We start from the raw sequence: 22,101 nt of genomic DNA on the forward strand, positions 1-22,101 counted from the left end.
TTAGATATGTTTAAGCGTATCTCTGTTTGAGCATACGCTTAAACTTAGGTCGACGTAGATTCTGAGTTAGGTCGACTTATCTACTGATACGCCGGCCTAACTCTTTCTGAATCTACCTACTCGTATTTAAACAATACACAGAATTCAGCTTTAAATCTCCCTAACTATCCAGAACTAAAGAAATAACATTTGGCTGAACAGTAAATGTGGAAGGCGATTTTTCTTTAGTGATTTTTGAATTAATCAATCGCTAATTAGCATGTGATGATAAGCGCTAATTGCAGTGGGATTATGTGTCATTGTAGCGGTCTGTCACTCCTCAGGCAGGCAGTCTCTAATGATTATACAGATCATTAATCCCGCCATGCTGAAGCAAAGAAGGAGATAATAAATGACATGTTTGCAGTTTCTGTTAGTTTTCTGATGGTGTGAAAAGAGCAGAGAACTAAATTTATACAATACTAGAGATTCTGAGAATGAGAGCAATCTTTCCACAGGAAGAGGTGACCAGCCACAGCCATAGCCACTCTACAGAGACACGTTTCCCCTTACCTGACACTGATCTCCCTCTGCAGCAGTGGTGGGACAGACACACAGACATGATGAGACCAAGGACAGACACACAGCTCACCTACAAAACAACAACGCACAGCACCTTGCTCTACACAGACTGGGAGATCACCCAATATTACAGTTAAAGAGAACCTGTCCAGTTTTTTATTGCTATCTAATACAGTGATTGTTGCCCCCTGGTGACACAAATGAGGGGAAATCACAGACAGCAGTAAAAATCTGATGAGGGTCTAAGCCTTCACCATGCTACAAATATAAAAAACAAACATTGATTCCCCTCTAGATTGTTGAATGATCTCATTGTGCATATCAGGCTCCTTCTTTGTACATCATTTAGGGCTGAATTCAGGCGTCTAAATCAACCCGAGTTGGGGTAAGAGGCTCCCTCAGGTTTGGCAGTGCAGTGATCTCCTCGGTCACCATTATCACAGGCACCTCTGATCATCTTTGGCAGACTAACCTACAAGAAACCTTTAACCTTAAAGGGGAACTCCAGAAATTTTAAAGGAGAGGTGTGGGACAGCAAAACAAACATACATACTCACCTTTATGTCGCCTGCCAGCTCCAAAAACAAAAACGGAGTGATCACATGATCGCTGTTCTCTGTCTTCACTGAGCAGACAGCAGCTGAGTCCCCTCCAGCACTCACTGAAGCACCAGGCTGTGGAGGGGGCGGAGGGGCAGCTGGCTCAGGCTCTCAGCCAGGCACCGAGAGGCTAAGCCAGCTGCTGGTCATCTGGATGGATCCCAACCTTAAGACCCCTTTCACACTCGGTGGTAAAACGCTGCTATTTTTACCGCCGACGCTATGGGTGGATTTGCGGCGCATTTCGGCTGCTAGCAGGGCCGTTTTACCCCCGCTAGCAGCCGAGAAAGAGTTAAAACCGCCTGCAATGCGCTGCTGTAGAGTAGCGGTGGAGTAGCAGCGATCCAAAGATGTGGCTAGCAGGACTTTTTTTTTACCATCCTGCACCTGCATCCTGCACCGCTCCAGTGTGAAAGCCCGAGGGCTTTTACACAGTGGAGTGAATGTGACAGCTGTTTTAGGGCGGATTGCAGGCGCTATTTTTAACGCTATAGCGCCTGCAATACGCTCCAGTGTGAAAGGGGTCTAAAGACTGGAGCGGCTCTGTGATGTCAGCCAACAGCAGGCTTTATCCTGCTGTCGCCTGAATCTGGGTCACAGGAGTGCACCCAGAAATAAGTGCACTCCTGTGTCCCAGAAGAGAAATATGGCCCAAAAATTTTTTTACTTCTCTTTTTAATCCACAAGCCACTCCCTCCCCTTTTCCTGTACTGTACTTACCTTTTTTCTTGAAGTCTTCTTGTTAGTTTAGTGACATCACCGCAGCCTCTTCTCCTTACAGAAGTGGTGTTCTTCCAGGACTGAGTGATGATAATGTAATGACTTTTAAGCGCTACTCAGTCCTTAAGTACTGTGAGCCCAAGTCTGCATGATAGAGAGTGACTAGGTGTCCCGGAAGCCGCACATCAAGTCAAGACCTTGTGTATGATAGTGAATGGCAGTCTCAGCATGCACCCCCGCCAGGCCATGCCTTCAATGTGTTATACTCCGCCCACTGGAGCTTACTCATGGGGATGTCATCCCCATAAGTAAGCTGTGGTGGGTGGAGTGAAACATGTTGGAAGCGTGGACTGGTGGGGGGTGCCATTCACGATCATACAGAAGGTCTTGACTTGATGTGTGGCTCCCAGGACACCTAGTCACTATCTATCAATGCCTGGAGTATAGACAAGCTCCCTTCCCAGCCAGTACTCACAGTGGTGGGCACAGGACTTCATTCCCATACAGCAGGGGTAGGCAACCTCGGCACTCCAGCTGTGGTGAAACTACAAATCCCATCATGCCTCTGCCTCTAGGAGTCGTGCCTGTGATTGTCAGGGTCTTTAAATGTCTCATGGGACTTGTAGTTTCATCACAGCTGGAGGGCCCAGGTTGCCTACCCCTGCCATACAGCCTGAGCAGCTCACACACATATCCTTGGTTCGCACCCAGTCTGCATGATGCTGTGCCCCATAGGGGGGTATGCAATCATAAGACTGGGCTCACAGGAAACAGACACAATGGCCCATATTCTCTCTAAAAATCCGCGGGCTGCGCTTAAGGCACTTAAACTCTGCTGTCCCAACTTACAGGAGCAAGTGTTGTATTCCCCAAACACTTGCTCCATAAGTTGGGACGGCGGAGTGTAAATGCCCCGGCGTAGCCTGGCGGATCTCCAAGGGGGCGGCTTGTATTCAAATTAAGCGCGCCCCCGATTCTAATGAACTGCGCATGCGCCGGGCTTCAAAAAGCCCAGTGCGCATGCTCCAGTTCTCGGCGGAAAACGTCAATGACGCCGACATGTGCGTCATTGACGTAAAGTCGTATTCAAGAATGACTTACGGAAACGACGTACCCGACAAAAAAAACACGACGCGGACCCGACGCCATCCGTAACATGGCCTACGTGGGACTTGCGGAAATTTACTCCTCATATAGCAGGACTAAATTTCCGCTTACGCAAACGACGTTAGCGACGGTTACGCGACGCGAACTCGTTCGGGAATCGGCGTAGAAGGATCATTTGCATACGCAAATGAGTCCTTCACGTAAATGCCATCTAGCGGCGGCTGGCGTCATTACATTTAAGATCCGCCAGTGTAAGTGACTTACAGATGACGGATCTTAAGTGTATCTATGCGAAAATGATTCTAAGAATCAGTCGCATAGATACACGGGCCAAAAAAGGGAGATACGATGGAGTATCCTGAGATACTCCATCGTAACTTCTATGAGAATATGGCCCAATGACAGTGTTGTTTTGCCCAGTAGAGGAGCTCCATCACTGGACTGGCACAGTAAGCACAACTTGCCACTATATTTTTTTATTCAGCAGGAAGTGGCATAAGAATTTAAAAAAATCCCGGAGTGCTGCTTGAAGGGATTAGTCTACTGAAAACTGTTATTTCACTTCCTCACAAAGTCCAGAAATCTGAATATGTGCATTTAATCTCGTGGGAATTCCTCCTGCTGAACTCTCCCCAATGCAAAATAAAAAATCTAATCACGAGAGTCAACTGAATCATGGCTATAGCAGGTGGGCGGAGCCTGGAACATAGCCAATGAGTCATTAGCATTGCAGCATCAAAAACTAAAGTATGAATATTGGGGGGCCGACCCCTTAAAGCGGAGGTTCACCCTCAGAGAGCACATTTTCCCCTTAGATTCCTGCTCGTTTTGTCTAGGGGAATCGGCTAATTGTTTTAAAATATGAGCCGTACTTACCGTTTACGAGATGCATCCTCTCCGTCGCTTCCGGGTATGTGCTGCGGGAATGGGCGTTCCTTCTTGATTGACAGTCTTCCGAGAGGCTTCCGACGGTCGCATCCATCGCGTCACGATTTTCCGAAAGAAGCCGAACGTCAGTGCGCAGGCGCAGTATAGAGCCGCACCGACGTTCGGCTTCTTTCGGCTACGAGTGACGCGATGGATGCGACCGTCGGAAGCCTCTCGGAAGACTGTCAATCAAGAAGGAACGCCCGCTCCCGAAGACCCATACCCAGAAGCGACGGAAGAAGATGCAGCTCGAAAACGGGTAAGTACTGCTCATATTTTAATACAAATAGCCGATTCCCCTAGACCGAACGAGCAGGAATCTAAGGGGAAAAATGTAATAAATGGGTGAACTCCCGCTTTAAGGTTTATAAACATTATGATGACATAACTTTCACTCACCTTTTCCAGCTGGCTGTGAACGTGCTGTACAATCAGATCAATGGCCACTGTGTTTCCGCTACCTGGAAGACACAATGTGATGTATTAGAGTCTGATTGCCTCACAGAACCACGTGGATGTTGGCTGTTTCTGCTACGCTCACTTACCTCTGGGTACCACAATATCTACTAGACGCATGGTGGGCTGGATGTGTTGATCAAAGGCCGGTTTCACAAAAGTATGGTACTGTTTAAGGACACCCTCGATTTCTCGCCCTCTCTCTGAGATGTCCCTCCTCAGCCTCCGTACCAGACGGATATCAGAGTCCGTTTCCACAAAAATCTTCATGTCTAGCAACTGCAAAGGGAATACAAATTACAAAACTAAAATCGGTTTTTATTACATACCTTATTTTAGTCCCACTGACATCATTTCTGCTTTAGGCAATGCAGGTGGTGAAATGATATTGTGTACTGGGGACACGAAAAAGCTGTGTCTGGCGGCCATGTTGTTCTGGAATCATAGGTCGGCCATGACAGTTTTGTAGAACACATTGCCACACATTGCAGCAGCAAATATCTAAGAATGCACTTCCATTGCTTTTTAATTTAGCTCACATTTCAAAGGTTATCTCCACTGAGACCAGAGATCAGGCAGGGTCTGCTAGCCATTAACTCCTACAGCTTATCACTTTTCTGAGGGGATTGGAAGTGACCTATTGTAAATCTATAACAAAATCCTTCAATTCAGCCAACTGTGGTTTGTAGGGCAATCAAACCCATTAGGAATACATAGCCCATGCCATAAAATGTCTACCCAGAACTAATTGTATTGTAAAAAAAAAAAGCAGTTAGTCTTGAGGCGACCTTTCTGAGACCCTAGCCCAATTCACAATTTAACAAAATCCATAAATTCAGATAAGAACGCGACACATTAATATTAAGTACCATATATACTCGAGTATAAGTTGACCCGAATATAAGCCGAGGTACCTAATTTTACCACAAAAAACTGGGAAAACGTATTGACTCGAGTATAAGCCTAGGGTGTCCATCTGCATGCCTCACTTTGCCTAACTGTGTCCGTGTGCATGCCTCAATGTGCCCATGTCTCACTGTGCCCATGCCTCACTGTGCCCATGACTAGACTTACGTTTAACATGGGAGTATATAGAAGGGGTGCCCGGGTTTGAAAAATCGGTGCTCCCCAGCTATATGTGTCCCAGACAGCAAACTTTGAACACTTGAAGATGAGAACTGGGGCTACATGTGTGCCAAGTTTTGGGTCCAGGGGACCTACGGATGGCCGGCATCGGGTCCCCAAATTTACTGGAGAAATGACCGTTTAACATGAGAGTCTATGAAAGGGGTGCCCGACTTTGAAAAATTGGTGCTCCCCGGCCGTAGGTCCCCCAGACAACAAACTTTGCACACTTGTAGAGGAAGAGTGGGACTGTATGTATGCTATGAGTTTGGGATCAAGGAGACCTACGGCCGGCCGGTACCGGGTCCCCAAATTCCGAGAGATTAGGCGCAAAAAGGTGACTCGAGTATAAGCCAAGGGGGGCATTTTCAGCACAAAAAAGATGTGCTGAAAAACTGGGCTAATACTCGAGTATATACGGTATTCTCAATAAAAAACTTTATGGGGATAGCTCTACAACCTGACCCAACTATAGCATTTTTAAATCTCAAATCGCCAAACCTATCCTAATGCCAGTTCAAACTCCTCTTGCAGGTCACAATGGCTGCCAATCAAATCACCGCCAAATCCTGGAAAACTTCCAGCCTCTTTGTCCTTGCGGTCACACAAGCGATGATCCACACTAAAATAGAGGCCACCATATCCGACAAGGTCGCCAAATACGAAGCCCTTTGGTCCGCTTGGGTGACACACTTTCTCCTACCCAATTTTGATGAATCCCATTTTCTCCCATAAGAAGCATCCTCTCCAAGGTATCTCTTGCCCAATCTGACTGATACAAATAAGAAAAACCTGGCACCCCACTCCTCCCCTCACCCTCTCCACTCCTCTCCTACCCTACCCTACCTCCCTACCAATCCTCTCCTCCTCCTCTTGTTACCCTATTCTCTTCCCTAAATATCCTGCCTCCCTTTTCCAGTAGGTAGTTGACATTCTACTATTCTTTTCTATATATAAACTTATCGCCAGGTCAAGCTTACAGCTTTGTTAATCTTTAAGTATATGATTGCTAATTATATGGTTTCTTCACAGTTAACAATTGTCGCATGCACACGTCAGTCTATTGATTCTCTGGGATTTTATCCCTAGTCTTCATAAATGGTCGGCTCCTCTCCAAGGGCACAACCTTCTCTTGACTCACTGACGCTGGCTATTCTAATGTGTTTAGTTCATACTTAGGACATTTATTTGTCTACAATTCACCTCACACTATTATATACACTTGTTTACTCCAAGAAAATTTCAAGTGATTGTAAAGGCTCATTAGATAACCCCCTATAGCTTCTCCTAGGGGGCTATCTGTGGGGCCAAGTCTGGCATTCGTGTCTATGGATGCAAATGCTGGACTCGGGAGCATGTCTGCAAGCTCTCCTTGGGGGGGTTACCTTGCAGACACGCTCCCGAGTCCAGCATTTGCATCCATAGACACGAATGCCAGACTTGGCCCCACACCCGCTTCATTGGATTTGATTGACAGCAGCGGGAGCCAATGGCTGCACTGCTATTAATCTATCCAATCAAGAGCTGGGACCCCGTGAAGAGAGAGAGGGACACCATGTTCCCACCGAGGGGAATACGGGGCTCAGGAAAGTAAAACGAGGGGGCTTTTGTTTTTTCACCTTAATGTATAGGATGCATTACTGAGGCCTCACACCTATGCATTACATACTACAGTCCATTTAACATGGTTTCCTATGGGTCACGTTCACATCAGTGCATTTTATCGAAAGGGCCAGGGACTTTTTTCTGGTTTCAAAGATGTCAATGGATAAAAAAAACGTAAATTGTAAAATGCAAAATGAACCTGGAATATGCAAACTGCAACCCGCATATGTGTGAACCAGGCCTGAGAGAGGAAAATTCCCACATTATAACCATGCTTCTAAACCTTCCCCACTTTCTAAAACTCAAAAAAAGAAAAAAAAGATTTGGCTTTAGCTCAACTTTAATAAATTCCATCAAGAACGACTTTTAAAAAGCTACTCAATTTAGCCAGTTTGTTTTGAACAACCTAATTTTAATTTTTTTTTCTGTTGCACCTTGGTATTGAAGGAAAATGTTGCTGTTTTTTCCTAAACTCTTTTGTATCCGTTTCTTTGTATTTCCCGTAAATCTAAACTGTAATAGAAATATTTTAACAAGGATCCCTTCCTTACCTTTAGAAGTTCTGCATTAGCAAACGCCATGATCCCTTCAAATATTATCACGTTTGCTCCATAAAGAGTTTTCTAAGACAAGAGAAAGAGGAAAGGTCAGTTGTGATCAGGTGATATGATAGATTGATCCTAAACTGATACATGCATAAAGCAGTGTAAAATATTTATCTTTATTTCACTACTGATGTCAGTCCTGTAAGTTAATATAGAACAGCTATTCTCAACCAGGGTTCCATAGATCTATAGGGTTCCTCCAGAGGTTGCTAGGGGTTCCTTGAACTGTGGCCTATTGACTTCCCAATTAATGGTGCCTGGCGATCAACTCATGTCTATGGCGGAGGCAAATTCCTATCTGTAATAGGAAGAAAAGATGGCTAGTCTTGGCCAAGCACTACTGTTTCCCAGAGATATGCCGCTGTAGGGGTTGTTTGCCGATACCTCCATCCTCATACTCTCTACAGCAGCCATTCTCAACCAGAGTTCTGTGGAACCCTAGGTGGCTAGGGGTTCCTTGAGCTGTGGCTGACCTCCCATATAAAAGGGGTTGTAAAGGTTTGTTTTTTATTTACGAAATAGGTTCCTTTAACCACTAGAGAGCTGCGCTATAGACAATAGATGTCCACAGCGCGGGTCTCAACTGCCGGGTGGACGTCCTTTTATGTGCATTCCCCGAGCGCGCCGCTGGGGGCGCGCAGCGGGGAAACACTGTGCCCGGCGCAACGCTGAGATGCCGATGCGCGTGACTGTCGGCCGCGATGTCGCCGGGTTACCCGCGATCGGCGGTGACAGCAGGGACGTGGAGCTCTGTGTGTAAACTCAGGAGAAACAGGAAGTTAGGAATTCAGACAAAGAAAAAAAAAAAAGCACTAGCTTAAAAGGAACCTATTTATAAAATAAAAACGAACCTTTACAACCCCTTTAATGGTTCCTTCACTATTCCAGGACTAACACCAATTGGTAAGGTCAGCAGCATGACACCAAATATGCCTTTAGCTGTATGTAAGGGTTTTGACCACCACACTGTAAGGGTTGCATTCATCCTACTGATGCAAGGGTCATTTTTCCCATTGATATCTGATGAACTGGTTATAGTAGGGGGGCCCAAGACCTGAAACGAACTTTAGGGGTTACTCTGGGTTAAAAAGGTTGATAGAGGCCGGTATAGAAGATCACCAGGGGTAATAATGAAGCGCCATACTAGAGATACTTTTGGCCAACCTCTAAGACCGCCAGTCCTCTGGGTGTCTGACCCATTCCATCCTCTATAGGTACTAACATGTGTGCACATTGGAATAATTATTCAGCAAAATGAACAAGGAAGTGACCTCCAATGTAAGCGACTGATCTTACCCAGTCTTTGGTTCGGCTGTGAGTGGTGAAGTCATAGGTGGGAATTTTTACACTCTTCCCCTGTTTCAGCTTCTTCAGCGTACTAACGACCAACTCAAAGTCAAAAGAGTCCGGGTGGTCAAAGTTGTACTCGTTGCGGGCGGCAAGGATCTGCTGCTCCTCCGTCAGCACCTGAAAAGAAAATTCACGCAGTGTAACGAAATCCTGATCACGTCTCCAGAGTAGTACAGTGCCACTATGGTAACAATGCACTGCTCTGGTTACAGTAAGTTTTTTTTAATAATTGAAAAAAATATTAAAATCAGATACATTTTTTTAAATACTGTCACTAGTCCGTGTCCCTGATCATCGCCACACCAGTCACAAAGCAACGCTGTACTACTCTGGTAACAGTATGTAAAAAAAGTTGCATTAATGTGAATGAAATGGGTAAAATATGGCTTCAGCTTCTGTTCTCCACCTGTAAAGCACTGCTCTGACATGTTTCCCCCTTTCCGGGGCTTACTTCTAGAGGCCTCTACGATTATGCCCTGAAAAGGGAGAAACACATCTGAGGAGTTCTCTACAGGTGCAGAACAGAAGCTGAAGCCTTCTTTCACCCATTTCATTCATGAAACAGGGAGTCGCTGTTTGTGTGCAGATGGTCGCCATTTTGTTGAAGTCTACTGGACAAACAATCCTGTCCATCTTGCAGCAGTCTATCCACATGCTGATCCGACTGATACAGGTTTGGGGGCACTTGAGCTGTACTATTTTCACTGTTTTGGCAAATTTCATTGATGTCTTTATTAAGAATGAATAATGTCACATTAAAAGCAGGTAGAAGGGTCAGGAGAGGCTTGTCTTAAAGCTCCTTTACTGTCTGTTAAAGGGGTTGTAAAGGTTTGTTTTTTATTTTCTAAATAGGTTCCTTTACTCTAGTGCATTGTTGGTTCACTTACCTTTTCTTTCGATTTCCCTTCTAAATGTTTTTTTTTCTTTGTTTTCTTTGTCTGAATTTCTCACTTCCTATTCCTCCTCAGTAAGCTTTTCTGGCTGACTAACCCCCAGCTGCCAGAACGGCTTGGATGATGGGGGCAAGCTTACTGAGGAGAAACAGGAAGTAAGAAATTCAGACAAAGAAAAAAACACATTTAAAAGGGAAATCAAAGGAAAAGGTAAGTGAACCAACAATGCACTAGCGTAAAGGAACCTATTTAGAAAATTAAAAAACGAAACCCTTTAAGAATGTGTCACAGGTACACTTTATAGTCAAAAAGAGCTTTAAATATTACCTTGTAGAAGGAGTCCATAGACAGGAGGACCACCCAGGGCACATCGAGGGCTTCTATAATCATTCTGGCCACTGTGGTCTTACCAGAGGCACTGCCGCCTCCCAGACCTGTGATATGGAGAAGAGAATGAGGATGAGTAGCTGTGTGGACCGACATTTACCGGAGCCCCTTTTTCCTTCCCAGTGATAAAGCATAAGTTCACCTTTTGACAAAAAAATAAATAAAAAAGCATTTTTTTGCAGGTAAAGAAATAGGCAATTATAAATTTTTGTTGTAGGAGCCTAGAAAGCATTGCACCAGCGATCAGCAGATCACCGATACCATGCAGGACTACTGCAAGACCTGTCAGTGTGTCTGCTTGCTCGTACCTGGTACGGACAAGCAAATATATTCTAACAGGAAGAATCAATGATCTACCACAGTGCTCCCATCGCCGTGACAGTTCATGGAGAACTACAAGCCGACAGCCGCTAAGGCTGTTGGGACTTGTAGTTTTCCATTCAGAGAACACTGTGAATGAGTGATACGGCGGGGTGTTTTTCTTAAATTTTAACAGCTAGCGGGGGGAGAAGATCCCCCGCTAGCTGTGAAAGCGATAGATAGGGCCACTGAAACCATAGGATCAGAATGACAGGCACCTAGCACTGGAGGTCGGCAATGGCAATGTTTTACTTTTTTCCCAGCAATTCAAATTCTTCCAAAAATACAGCCCTCATGAGCTGTGCTTGTAACTGTATCCCTTCATATGGTAAAGCACTATGCAAACTGTCGGCAGTATATAAATTCTGTCTAATAATGATAATGTACTAAGCTGCCAGCTGTTCTCAGCCACCCCAATGCTTGCAGTGCCATTCTCACCTATTACAAACGCCTCCTTGGACTGAGTGCCATGCTCGTTGTACCAGGGTGGGCGCCCAGCTGTGTAGATTGTCCTCTTACTGGTCCGCAGCAGGGGCGGCTCTGATTTACACTGACTGGTCGTCCGCCGTCGTCTACTTCGTCCCGGGCTAACAGGGGGCAGCGAGCCATGACTATTGGAATCCCCGCTGCTGGTGACACAGAAAAAGAAAAAACAGAACAGCAGAATTAGATTCTGTTCGAATATTTTTTTTATTTTTTTTTTTATTTTTTTTTCTGTTCAAATATTTTTATTGTGATTCAACAAAGGCAGAAATAAGTGCATTAATGCCGACGCAGCAAAATTAGATTCCAAGATCGATTTGTCCATCATTTAGACTCCATACTGCCTGTGTTCCCTGCCGTTTGATCCAATTCATTGCCTGTAATATGCAGGCCCATGTCATACAGTTGCTGGTGCCAACCTGCCAGGGACAGGAGGATCGCTATGCAGGACAGAGCAGAGAAATACTCACTCCTATGGCTGGTGCCAACTCGCCAGGGACAGGAGGAGATCGCTAGGCAGGACAGAGCAGAGAAATACTCACTCCTATGGCTGGTGCCAACTCGCCAGGGACAGGAGGATCGCTAGGCAGGACAGAGCACAGAAATACTCACTCCTTTGGCTGGTGCCAACTCGCCAGGGACAGGAGGATTTCTATGCAGAACAGAGCAGAGAAATACTCACTCCTATGGCTGGTGCCAACTCGCCAGGGACAGGAGGATCGCTATGCAGGACATAGCAGAGAAATACTCACTCCTATGGCTGGTGCCAACTCGCCAGGGACAGGAGGATCGCTAGGCAGGACAGAGCACAGAAATACTCACTCCTTTGGCTGGTGCCAACTCGCCAGGGACAGGAGGATTTCTATGCAGAACAGAGCAGAGAAATACTCACTCCTATGGCTGGTGCCAACTCGCCAGGGACAGGAGGATCGCTATGCAGAACAGAGCAGAGAAATACTCACTCCTATGGCTGGTGCCAACTCGCCAGGGACAGGAGGATCGCTATGCAGGACAGAGCAGAGAAATACTAACTCCTATGGCTGGTGCCAACTCGCCAGGGACAGGAGGATCGCTAGGCAGGACAGAGCAGAGAAATACTCACTCCTATGGCTGGTGCCAACTCGCCAGGGACAGGAGGATCGCTAGGCAGGACAGAGCAGAGAAATACTCACTCCTATGGCTGGTGCCAACTCGCCAGGGACAGGAGGATTGTTAGGCAGGACAGAGCAGAGAAATACTCACTCCTATGGCTGGTGCCAACTCGCCAGTGACAGGAGGATCGCTAGGCAGGACAGAGCAGAGAAATACTCACTCCTATGGCTGGTGCCAACTCGCCAGGGACAGGAGGATCGCTAGGCAGGACAGAGCAGAGAAATACTCACTCCTATGGCTGGTGCCAACTCGCCAGGGACAGGAGGATCGCTAGGCAGGACAGAGCAGAGAAATACTCACTCCTATGGCTGGTGCCAACTCGCCAGGGACAGGAGGATCGCTAGGCAGGACAGAGCAGAGAAATACTCACTCCTATGGCTGGTGCCAACTCGCCAGGAACAGGAGGATCGCTAGGCAGGACAGAGCAGAGAAATACTCACTCCTATGGCTGGTGCCAACTCGCCAGGGACAGGAGGATCGCTATGCAGGACAGAGCACAGAAATACTCCTATGGCTGGTGCCAACTCGCCAGGGACAGGAGGATCGCTATGCAGGACAGAGCAGAGAAATACTCGCTCCTATGGCTGGTGCCAACTCGGTGCCAACAGCAGTGACTGTCAGTTACCGCACTCCCACCTCCAGCACCCACTGGAGTGCCGGGCTGGAAGGCCGCACGCTGAGAGGTGGAGCCAGCTGTCAATCGGGCAGCTGGATGGATCCAAACAATATTGTCAGGATCCTTCCCCAGAGCCTGCAGCTGACAGCGGACTTTAGCTTTGGCCATACTTCTCTTTTAAATGCAGCGAGGAGGAGGACCGGGCTGTGCTGCCTGTATCAGGTAAACTATCTCACATGCATTTTAATAGCTAGATTCACGTAGAGTTACGCCGGCGTATCAGTAGATACGCCGTCGTAACTCTGAATCTACGCCGTCGTAAATTTAAGCGTATTCTGGAAATCAGATATGCTTAAATTAGGCTAAGATACGAGCGGCGTAAGTCTCCTACGCATCTTAGGGGGCAAATTTAGGCTGGCCGCTAGGTGGCGCTTCCGTTGTTTTCCGCTTCGAATATGCAAATGAGCAAGATACCCTGATTCACTAACGTACGTACGCCCGTCGCAATTAGTTACGCCGTTTACGTAAGAGATACGCCGGCGTAAAGATAAAGCTGCTCCCTAGGTGGCGCAGCCCATGCAAGGTATGGACGTCGGAACAAGCCTATCTTTTTACGTTGTTTGCGTAAGTCGTACGCAAATAGGGCTGTGCGTAAGTTACGTTCACGTAGTAGGCAGTGTTTGACGTATCTTAGGCATTCTATCCGACGCATGTGCACTGGGATTCTTTCACGAACGGCGCATAAACGTCAAATACGTGGGGTCACACTAAATTTAGATAAAACACGCCCACATCATCCACATTTGAATTAGGCGGGCTTACGCCGGACCACATACGCTACGCTACGCCGCCGTAACTTAGGGCGCAAGTTCTTTCTAAATACGGAACTTGCGCCCTAACTTACCGACAGATACACTCTTGTATCTGAATCTGGCTATAAAAGTTTGTGGCTGAAGTTCAGCTTTAGGAAGCCAAGACACACAAATCATCAATACAGCAGAAAAGCCCCAGAAAGGTTTGGCACCAGCTATACATTATTAGAAAACATTACCCACCAGCTCTGGGCAATGCCAGTGTCACATGATCCCTACGCTCTCCCTGTAATGTTGTTTAGGTCTGTGAAGTGTCAGTGACATTGTGTACTGAGCAGCAGTGACACCCAAGGAGCAGCGCTCAATCCCTCCACCACAGACCGACAAGGACCACCACAAACATGGCAGACTATTCTGCTGCGGCTAGGGGGCAGTGTGGTCGCCGGGCCAGGTAAGTGTCACTCACCTGTTGTGCGCTCTGAGATTCCAACAAGCGGTCACCCCGGGGCCCGGACACACAGGCAGGCTCATCCTGATAAGCCCAGTGTGTCCCCCCCCTCCGCAGGAGGAGATTAGGTTCCAGGCTGATATTAATAGCGTGCAGGTGATAAATATGGAAAGCCCAGAGCCGCGCACAGCGCCAATCACTACAAACATGCCTGATCACAGGAGACGTCACACAACAGAGGAAAACGGACAGCCCAAGTGCACCCGTCATACACTCTGTATGTTTACAGGAATGGCATTCACGATGTATAAGAAAGCTGAAGTTTAACCACTTCAGCCCCGGAAGGTTTACCCCCTTCATGACCAGGCATTTTTATGTGATACGGCACTGCGTTATTTTAACTGACAATTGCGCGGTCGTGCGACGTTGCACCCAAATAAAATTGGCGTCCTTTTTTCCCCTCAAATAGAGCTTTCTTTTGGTGGCATTTGATCACCTCTGCGGTATTCTTTTGCTCTATAAACAAAAAAAGAGTTACAATTTTGAAAAAAATAAAATAAATGAATATTTTGTACTTTATGCTATGAAACACAACCAATAAAAAAGCCAATATGTATTCTGCTATATGCTGTTGGTAAAATATAAAAACAAACAAAAAAAACTTTTACTTTCTGCTATAAAACATGTAAAAAATAAAAAATCGCATTTCTTCATCAATTTAGGTCAATACGTATTCTGCTACATATTTTTGGTAAAAAAAAGTCCAAATAAGCGTATGCTGAACTGATTGGTTTGCGCAAAAGTTATAGCGTTTTGGGAACCAGTGATCACGTCTGCGGGTTTTATTTTTTGCGCTATAAAAAAAGAGTGACAATTAAATTTAAAAAAACAAAACAAAAAAAAATATATATTTTTTACTTTCTGCTATAAAACATTCAATAAAAAAATCGCATTTCTTCAACAATTTAGACCAATGGTAGCTGAATTCAGAGACGTTTACGCCGGCGTATCAGTAGATACGCCGTCGTAACTCTGAATCGACGCCATCGTAAGCATGGGCGTAAAATGAAGGATGGATGGCCGCACTCCAAACCAAACAGGTTGTCTTTATTTAAACGAACAGCAAAACATACCAGATCACAGCAACAGAAACAGGAGGATAACCGACGTTTCGCACTGACTTAGTGCTTATTCATGGCTTATTCGACGCCATCGTAACTCGGAATCTACGCCGTCGTAAATGTAATCGTATTCTGGAAACCAGATACGCTTAAATTAGGCTAAGATACGAGCGGCGTAAGTCTCCTACGACGTCGTATCTTAGGGTGCATATTTACGCTGGCCGCTAGGTGGCGCTTCCGTTAAGTTCGGCGTAGAATATGCAAATGAGCTAGATACGCCGGATTCAGAAACGTACGTGCGCCCGGCGCATTTTTTTACGTTGTTTACGTATGGCTTTTTCCGGCGTAAAGTTAGTCGAACAAATAGCTGGCCTAGCCAATGTTAAAAATGGCCGTCGTTCCCGCGTCGAAATTTGAAAATTTTACGTCGTTTGCGTAAGTCGTCCGTGAATGGGGCTGGACGTAATTTACGTTTACATCAAAACCAATACGTCCTTGCGGCGTACTTTGGAGCAATGCACACTGGGATATGTCCACGGACGGCGCATGCGCCTTTCGTTAAAAACGTCAATCACGTCGGGTCACCGGTCATTAACATAAAACACGCCCCCCTGTTCCACATTTGAATTAGGCGCGCTTAGGCCGGCCCATTTACGCTATATGTATTCTGCTACATATTTTTGTTAAAAAAAAGTCCAAATAAGCGTATACTGAACTGATTGGTTTGCGCAAAAGTTATAGCGTGTACAAACTATGGGATATTTTTATGGCGCTTTTATTTAGGTCTTTTTTACTAGATTTTTTTTTTTTTTTTGCGGGACATTGCTGAGAACAAATCGGACACCTGACACTTTTGACAGTTTTTTTGGGAACCAGTGACACTTTGATCACGTCTGCGTTTTTTTTTTTTTTTTTGCGCTATAAACAAAAAAAGAGCGACAATTTTGTAAAAAATAAATACATTTTTTACTTTCTGCTTAAAACATATTCATTAAAAATAAAAAAATCTAATTTCTTCAACAATTTAGATCAATACGTATTCTTCTACTTATTTTTGGTAAAAAAAATCCCAATAAGCGTTTATTGATTGGTTTGCGCAAAAGTTATATAGCGTCTACAAACTATGGGATATATTTATGCCACTTTTATTTATTTATTTTTTACTAGATTTTTTTTTAAAGGGACTGTGACATTGCTGCGAACAAACCGGACACTTTGATCACGTCTGCGGGTTTTATTTTTTGCGCTATAAACAAAAAAAAAAGAGTGAAAATTTTGTAAAAACAAAAAAACTATGGCCTAGATTCACGTACCCCGGCGTAAGTGTGGGCGGGCGTAGCGTATCATATTTACGCTACGCCTCCGCAACTTAGAGAGGCAAGTGCTGTATTCACAAAGCACTTGCGTCCTAAGTTACGGCGGCGTAGCGTAAATGTGTCGGCATAAGCGCGCCTAATTCACATTGTGAAGAGGTGGGCGTGTTTTATGCTAATAACTCGTGACCCCACGTAAATGACGTTTTAAACGTACGGTGCATGCGCCGTCCGTGGACGTATCCCAGTGCGCATGCGTCGGATAGAATGCCTAAGATACGTCGAACACTGCCTACGACGTGAACGTAACTTACGCACAGCCCTATTCGCATACGACTTGCGCAAACGACGTAAAAAGATACGATTGTTTCAACGTCCATACTTTGCATGGGCTACGCCACATAGAGACCAGCTTTATCTTTACGCCGGTGTATGTCTTACGTAAACGGCGTAACTAATTGCGACGGGCGTACGTACGTTCGTGAATCGGCGTATCCTGCTCATTTGCTTATTCAATGCGGAAGACAACGGAAGCGCCACCTAGCGGCCAGCGTAAATATGCACCCCAAGATACGACGACGTATCTTAGCCAAATTTAAGCGTATCTGGTTTCCATAATACGCTTAAATTTACGACGCATTTTAGATGTGTTTCTGCCGGAACGAGAAGGTGAATGGGGCTTATAGTGCAACAAAGCAATGGCTGGCGTTACCAGGACCCAGGGTGGTCCTTTGCTGTGCTTCCATTTTCCTGCCCACTAAGGAGGTGTATTCATGAAGTACCACAGCCAGAAATGAGCCCCTCCATCACTGTGCTCAGGCTGGGGTTGGCATGGTCCTGTGAACACCCAGTAAGCACGCTGGCCTCTCACAGAGCCCATGGCATCCATCTCTGACAGGACAGACACCTCAGGGCCCAGCACACAGGCCTACACCTGTCTCCATACAGCAGTCACCAGGCTGCCATAGAAACCACCAGCCAGACTAGCCTGTTTCCATAGTAACACCCCCTAAAGTCCCGGGTTCTTCTCACCTCTCAGCCTCCTTCCCATCCTCCGCCATTTCCGGGAATGACGTCGCCGGTAGGACTGAGGATGCCGGGAACTGTAGTTCCAAGTTGGCGCCTCCTCCAGCAGCTCACATGGCGCGCCTCTCCCCGCCGGACTACAACTCCCGGCAGCACCCGCGGCTCTCAGCGTCTCTAAGCAGAATTGTTAGATGAGTCACCATGGTGACTGAGATAATAAGAATTATAGCAGAAGATGTCCTTATTAGCATACCATGTTGTATACACTGCTAAAGACATCACATGGGCACTAGATTATATTGTATACCCCTATAGACATGACATGGCTACTAGATTATATTGTATACCCTTCATAGACGTGGTACAGGCACTGGATTATATTGTATACCCCCCACAGACATGGCATGAACACTAGATTATATTGTATACTACCCCGTTTACATGGCATGGGCATTAGATTATATTGTATACCCCCCCATAGACATGGCATGGGCACTAGATTATATTGTATACCCCACCCCCCATAGACATGGCATGGGCATTCGATTATATTGTAAACCCCCATAGACATGGCATGGGCACTAGATTATATTGTATACCCTTCATAGACGTGGTACAGGAACTGGATAATATTGTATACCCCCCACAGACATGGCATGAACACTAGATTATATTGTATACCCCCCTCCCCATAGACATGAGATGTATCTTGATATAGGACACTAGATTATATTGTATACTACCCTGTTTACATGGCATGGGCATTAGATTATATTGTATACCCCCCATAGACATGGCATGGGCACTAGATTATATTGTATACCCCCCCCCCCATAGACATGGCATGGGCATTCAATTATATTGTATACCCCCATAGACATGGCATGGGCACTAGATTATATTGTATACCCCCATAGACATGGCATGGGCACTAGATTATATTGTATACCCCCCATAGACATGGCATGGGCACCAGATTACATTGTATACCCCTACATAGACATGGCATGGGCACTAGATTATATTGTATTCCCCTACATAGACATGGCATGGGCACTAGATTATATTGTATACCCCCCATAGACATGGCATGGGCACTAGAATATATTGTATACCCCCATAGATATAGCATGGGCACTAGATTATATTGTATACCCCCATAGACATGGCATTGGCATTAGAATATATTGTATACCCCCACAGACATAGCATGGGAACTAGAAAATATTGTATACCCCCGTAGACATGGCATGGGCACTAGATTATATTGCATACCCCTACATAAACATGGCATGGGCACTAGATTATATTGTATACCCCTCAAAGACATGGCATGGGCACTAGATTATATTGTATACCCCCATAGACGTGGCATGGGCACTAGATTATATTGTATACCCCCATAGACATGGCATGGACACTAGATTATATTGTATACCCCCCATAGACATGGCATTAAATTATATTGTATACCCCCATAGACATGGCATGGGCACTAGATTGTATTGTATACCCCCCCATACACATGGCATGGGCAATAGATTATATTGTATACCCCCATAGACATGGCATGGGCACTAGATTATATTGTACATGGCATGGGCACTAGATTATATTGTATACCCCCATACTCATGACATGGGCACTAGATTATATTGTATACCCTTCATAGACATAGCACGGGCACTAAATTATATTGTATATCCCCCACAGACATGGCATGAGCACTAGATTATATTGTATACCCCCTCCCCATAGACAGGAGATGTATCTTGATATAGGGCACTAGATTATATTGTATACCCCTACATAGACATGGCATGGGCACTAGATTATATTGTATACCCCCCATAGACATGGCATTAGATTATATTGTATACCCCCATAGACATGGCATGGGCACTAGATTATATTGTATACCCCCCATAGACATGGCATGGGCAATAGATTATATTGTATACCCCCATAGACATGGCATGGGCACTAGATTATATTGTATACCCCCATACTCATGACATGGGCACTAGATTATATTGTATACCCTTCATAGACGTGGCAAGGGCACTAGATTATATTGCATACCCCTTCAGACATGACATGGGCACTAGATCATATTGTATACTCCTCAAAGACATGGCACGGGCACTGAATTATATTGTATACCCCCCACAGACATGGCATGAGCACTAGATTATATTGTATACCCCCTCCCCATAGACAGGAGATGTATCTTGATATAGGGCACTAGATTATATTGTATACTACCCCGTTTACATGGCATGGGCATTAGATTATATTGTATACCCCCATAGACATGGCATGGGCACTAGATTATATTGTATACCCCCATAGACATGGCATGGGCACTAGATTATATTGTATACCCCCATAGGCATGGCATGGGCACTAGATTATATTGTATACCCCCATAGACATAGCATGGGCACTAGATTATATTGTATACCCCTCAAAGACATAGCATCGGCACCAGATTATATTGTATACCCCAATAGACATGGCACGGGCACTAGATCGTATTGTATACCCCTCAAAGATGTGGCATCGCCACCAGATTATATTGTATACCCCCATAGACATGGCAAGTGGACAAAGCCTTAAAAGTAATGAATTTGCGTTCTGTAACTATTGATGATTAGCTGCTTAAAGTACGGTAGTTCCAAATGTTTTTTTCCTAAAATAAAAAACATGTTAAGCTTACCTGCTCTCTGCAATGCTCTTCTTTTGGGGTCCCCCATCGGTGCGCTCTCTGCTCTTCTTAGAAGTGTGCCCTCTTAGCAAGCTCTGCGCTATGGGGACACAGGTGTGGGCACGCTCCCGAGCCCATCACTCTGCATAGACAAGTCTCTGTTCTCACTGAAGTTATCGTTACTCTCCCTAATGTATTAGAGCAGCCTTTTTTTTTTTTTTACTTTTTAACACAGAGGAACCCTTGAAAAAACTTTCCAATCTCAGGGAACCTCTGCTAAAAATTACTATTAGCTAGATTCACAAAGAGTTACGCCGGCGTATCAGTAGATACGCCGTCGTAACTCGGAATCTAAGCCGTCGTACATTTAAGTGTATTCTCAAATTGAGATACACTTAAACCTAGCTAAGATACGACTGCCTGCGCCGTCGTATCTTAGCTGTCTAGTTCCGCCAGCCGCTAGGGGCGTGAACGCTGATTTACGCCTAGAATGCGTAAATCAGCGAGAGACGCCGATTCACAAACGTACACTTGCCCATCGCAGTAAAGATACGCCGTTTACGTAAGGCGTTTTCCGGCGTAAAGTTAGTCGAACAAATAGCTGGCCTAGTCAATGTTAAGTATGGCTGTCGTTCCCGCGTCTAAATTTGAAAATCTTACGTCGTTTACGTCAGTCGTCCGTGAATGGGGCTGGATGTAATTTACGTTCACGTCGAAACCAATTCGTCCTTGCGGCGTACTTTGGAGCAATGCACACTGTGATATGTCCACGGATGGCGCATGCGCCGTTCGTAAAAAACGTCAATCACGTCGGGTCACGAGTCATTTACATAAAACATGCCCCCCTCATCCTCATTTGAATTAGGCGCGCTTACGCCGGCCCATTCACGCTACGCCACCGTAACTTAGGAGGCAAGTGCTTTGTGAATACAGCACTTGCCTCTCTGACTTACGACGGCGTACCGTATATGCGATACGCTACGCCGCCTCAAAAGTAAGCCAGTCTATCTGAATCTGGCTATATACCTACAACTCATGACATTAATGTGATGGTCAGTGGGAACTTACCTGAGAAGCAAAAATTGCTCATTAGTTAAGGAACCCATAACCCCAGGGATCCATGATTTTCTGGCTGAGAAACCCTGCGTTAGTGTGATGATCAGTGGGAAGAATGCTCCTTACACTTGTGGTCATTTGGAAGAATTACCCCCTTACAGGCCGCTAAAAAGATCAATGATGTCAGTGGGAACTTACCTGAGAAGCAATAATTGCTCATTGCTTAAGAAACCCCGAGCAACCTCTGGAGGAACCCTAGGGAACCATGGAATTCTGGTTGAGAAACCCAGCACTAGTGTGATGGTCATTGAGAAGAATGCTCCTTATACTTGTGGTCATTTGGAAGAATTACCCCCCTTACAGACCGCTAAAAAGATCAATGGTGTCAGTGGGAACTTATCTGAGAGGTATACATTTCTGATTGCTTATGGAACCCTTAGCAACCTCAGGAGGAGTCCTAGGGATCCATGGAACCCAGGTCGAGAAACCCTGTGTTAGATAATCGGATTTGGATATGCTGAGCTGAGTCCCCCTTCTCTTGTTCCTTTACTTCCTTCTAGTTACTCTCCACCCCCCCCCCCCAATTCTTTCCTCCTCTAATACCAATCCCCCATCCTTGAGATCCCCATCGCCTAACCCGGTGTCTTTCTCCTTCGCCTTCTTATACCTAGC

At 45.5% G+C, this 22,101-nt stretch overlaps 1 protein-coding gene across 5 annotated transcripts in view; it reads right to left on the minus strand.

Annotated features, from left to right (window-relative positions):
- UCKL1 (uridine-cytidine kinase 1 like 1) overlaps positions 1-17,727 on the minus strand; it is a 39,308-nt gene extending 21,581 nt beyond the window's left edge. The window contains exons 1-8 of one of the 5 annotated variants that reach the window (XM_040331736.1): positions 14,225-14,333; positions 11,134-11,324; positions 10,276-10,382; positions 9,002-9,172; positions 7,652-7,723; positions 4,460-4,649; positions 4,314-4,375; positions 553-569 (exon numbers count right to left, since the gene is read on the minus strand). In XM_040331736.1, coding sequence (XP_040187670.1) covers positions 553-569; positions 4,314-4,375; positions 4,460-4,649; positions 7,652-7,723; positions 9,002-9,172; positions 10,276-10,382; positions 11,134-11,324; positions 14,225-14,289 — 875 coding nt within the window. In that variant the 5' untranslated portion in view covers positions 14,290-14,333. Of the gene's footprint in view, positions 1-552; positions 570-4,313; positions 4,376-4,459; positions 4,650-7,651; positions 7,724-9,001; positions 9,173-10,275; positions 10,383-11,133; positions 11,325-14,224; positions 14,334-17,672 lie in introns of those variants that run through there. The other 4 variants (XM_040331737.1, XM_040331738.1, XM_040331734.1 and 1 more) reach the window with 4 other exon arrangements.
- Between the last annotated feature and the right edge of the window lie 4,374 nt (positions 17,728-22,101).

The sequence above is a fragment of the Rana temporaria genome, chromosome 12 (genome assembly GCF_905171775.1).
Source record: "Rana temporaria chromosome 12, aRanTem1.1, whole genome shotgun sequence".
NCBI lineage: Eukaryota > Metazoa > Chordata > Amphibia > Anura > Ranidae > Rana > Rana temporaria.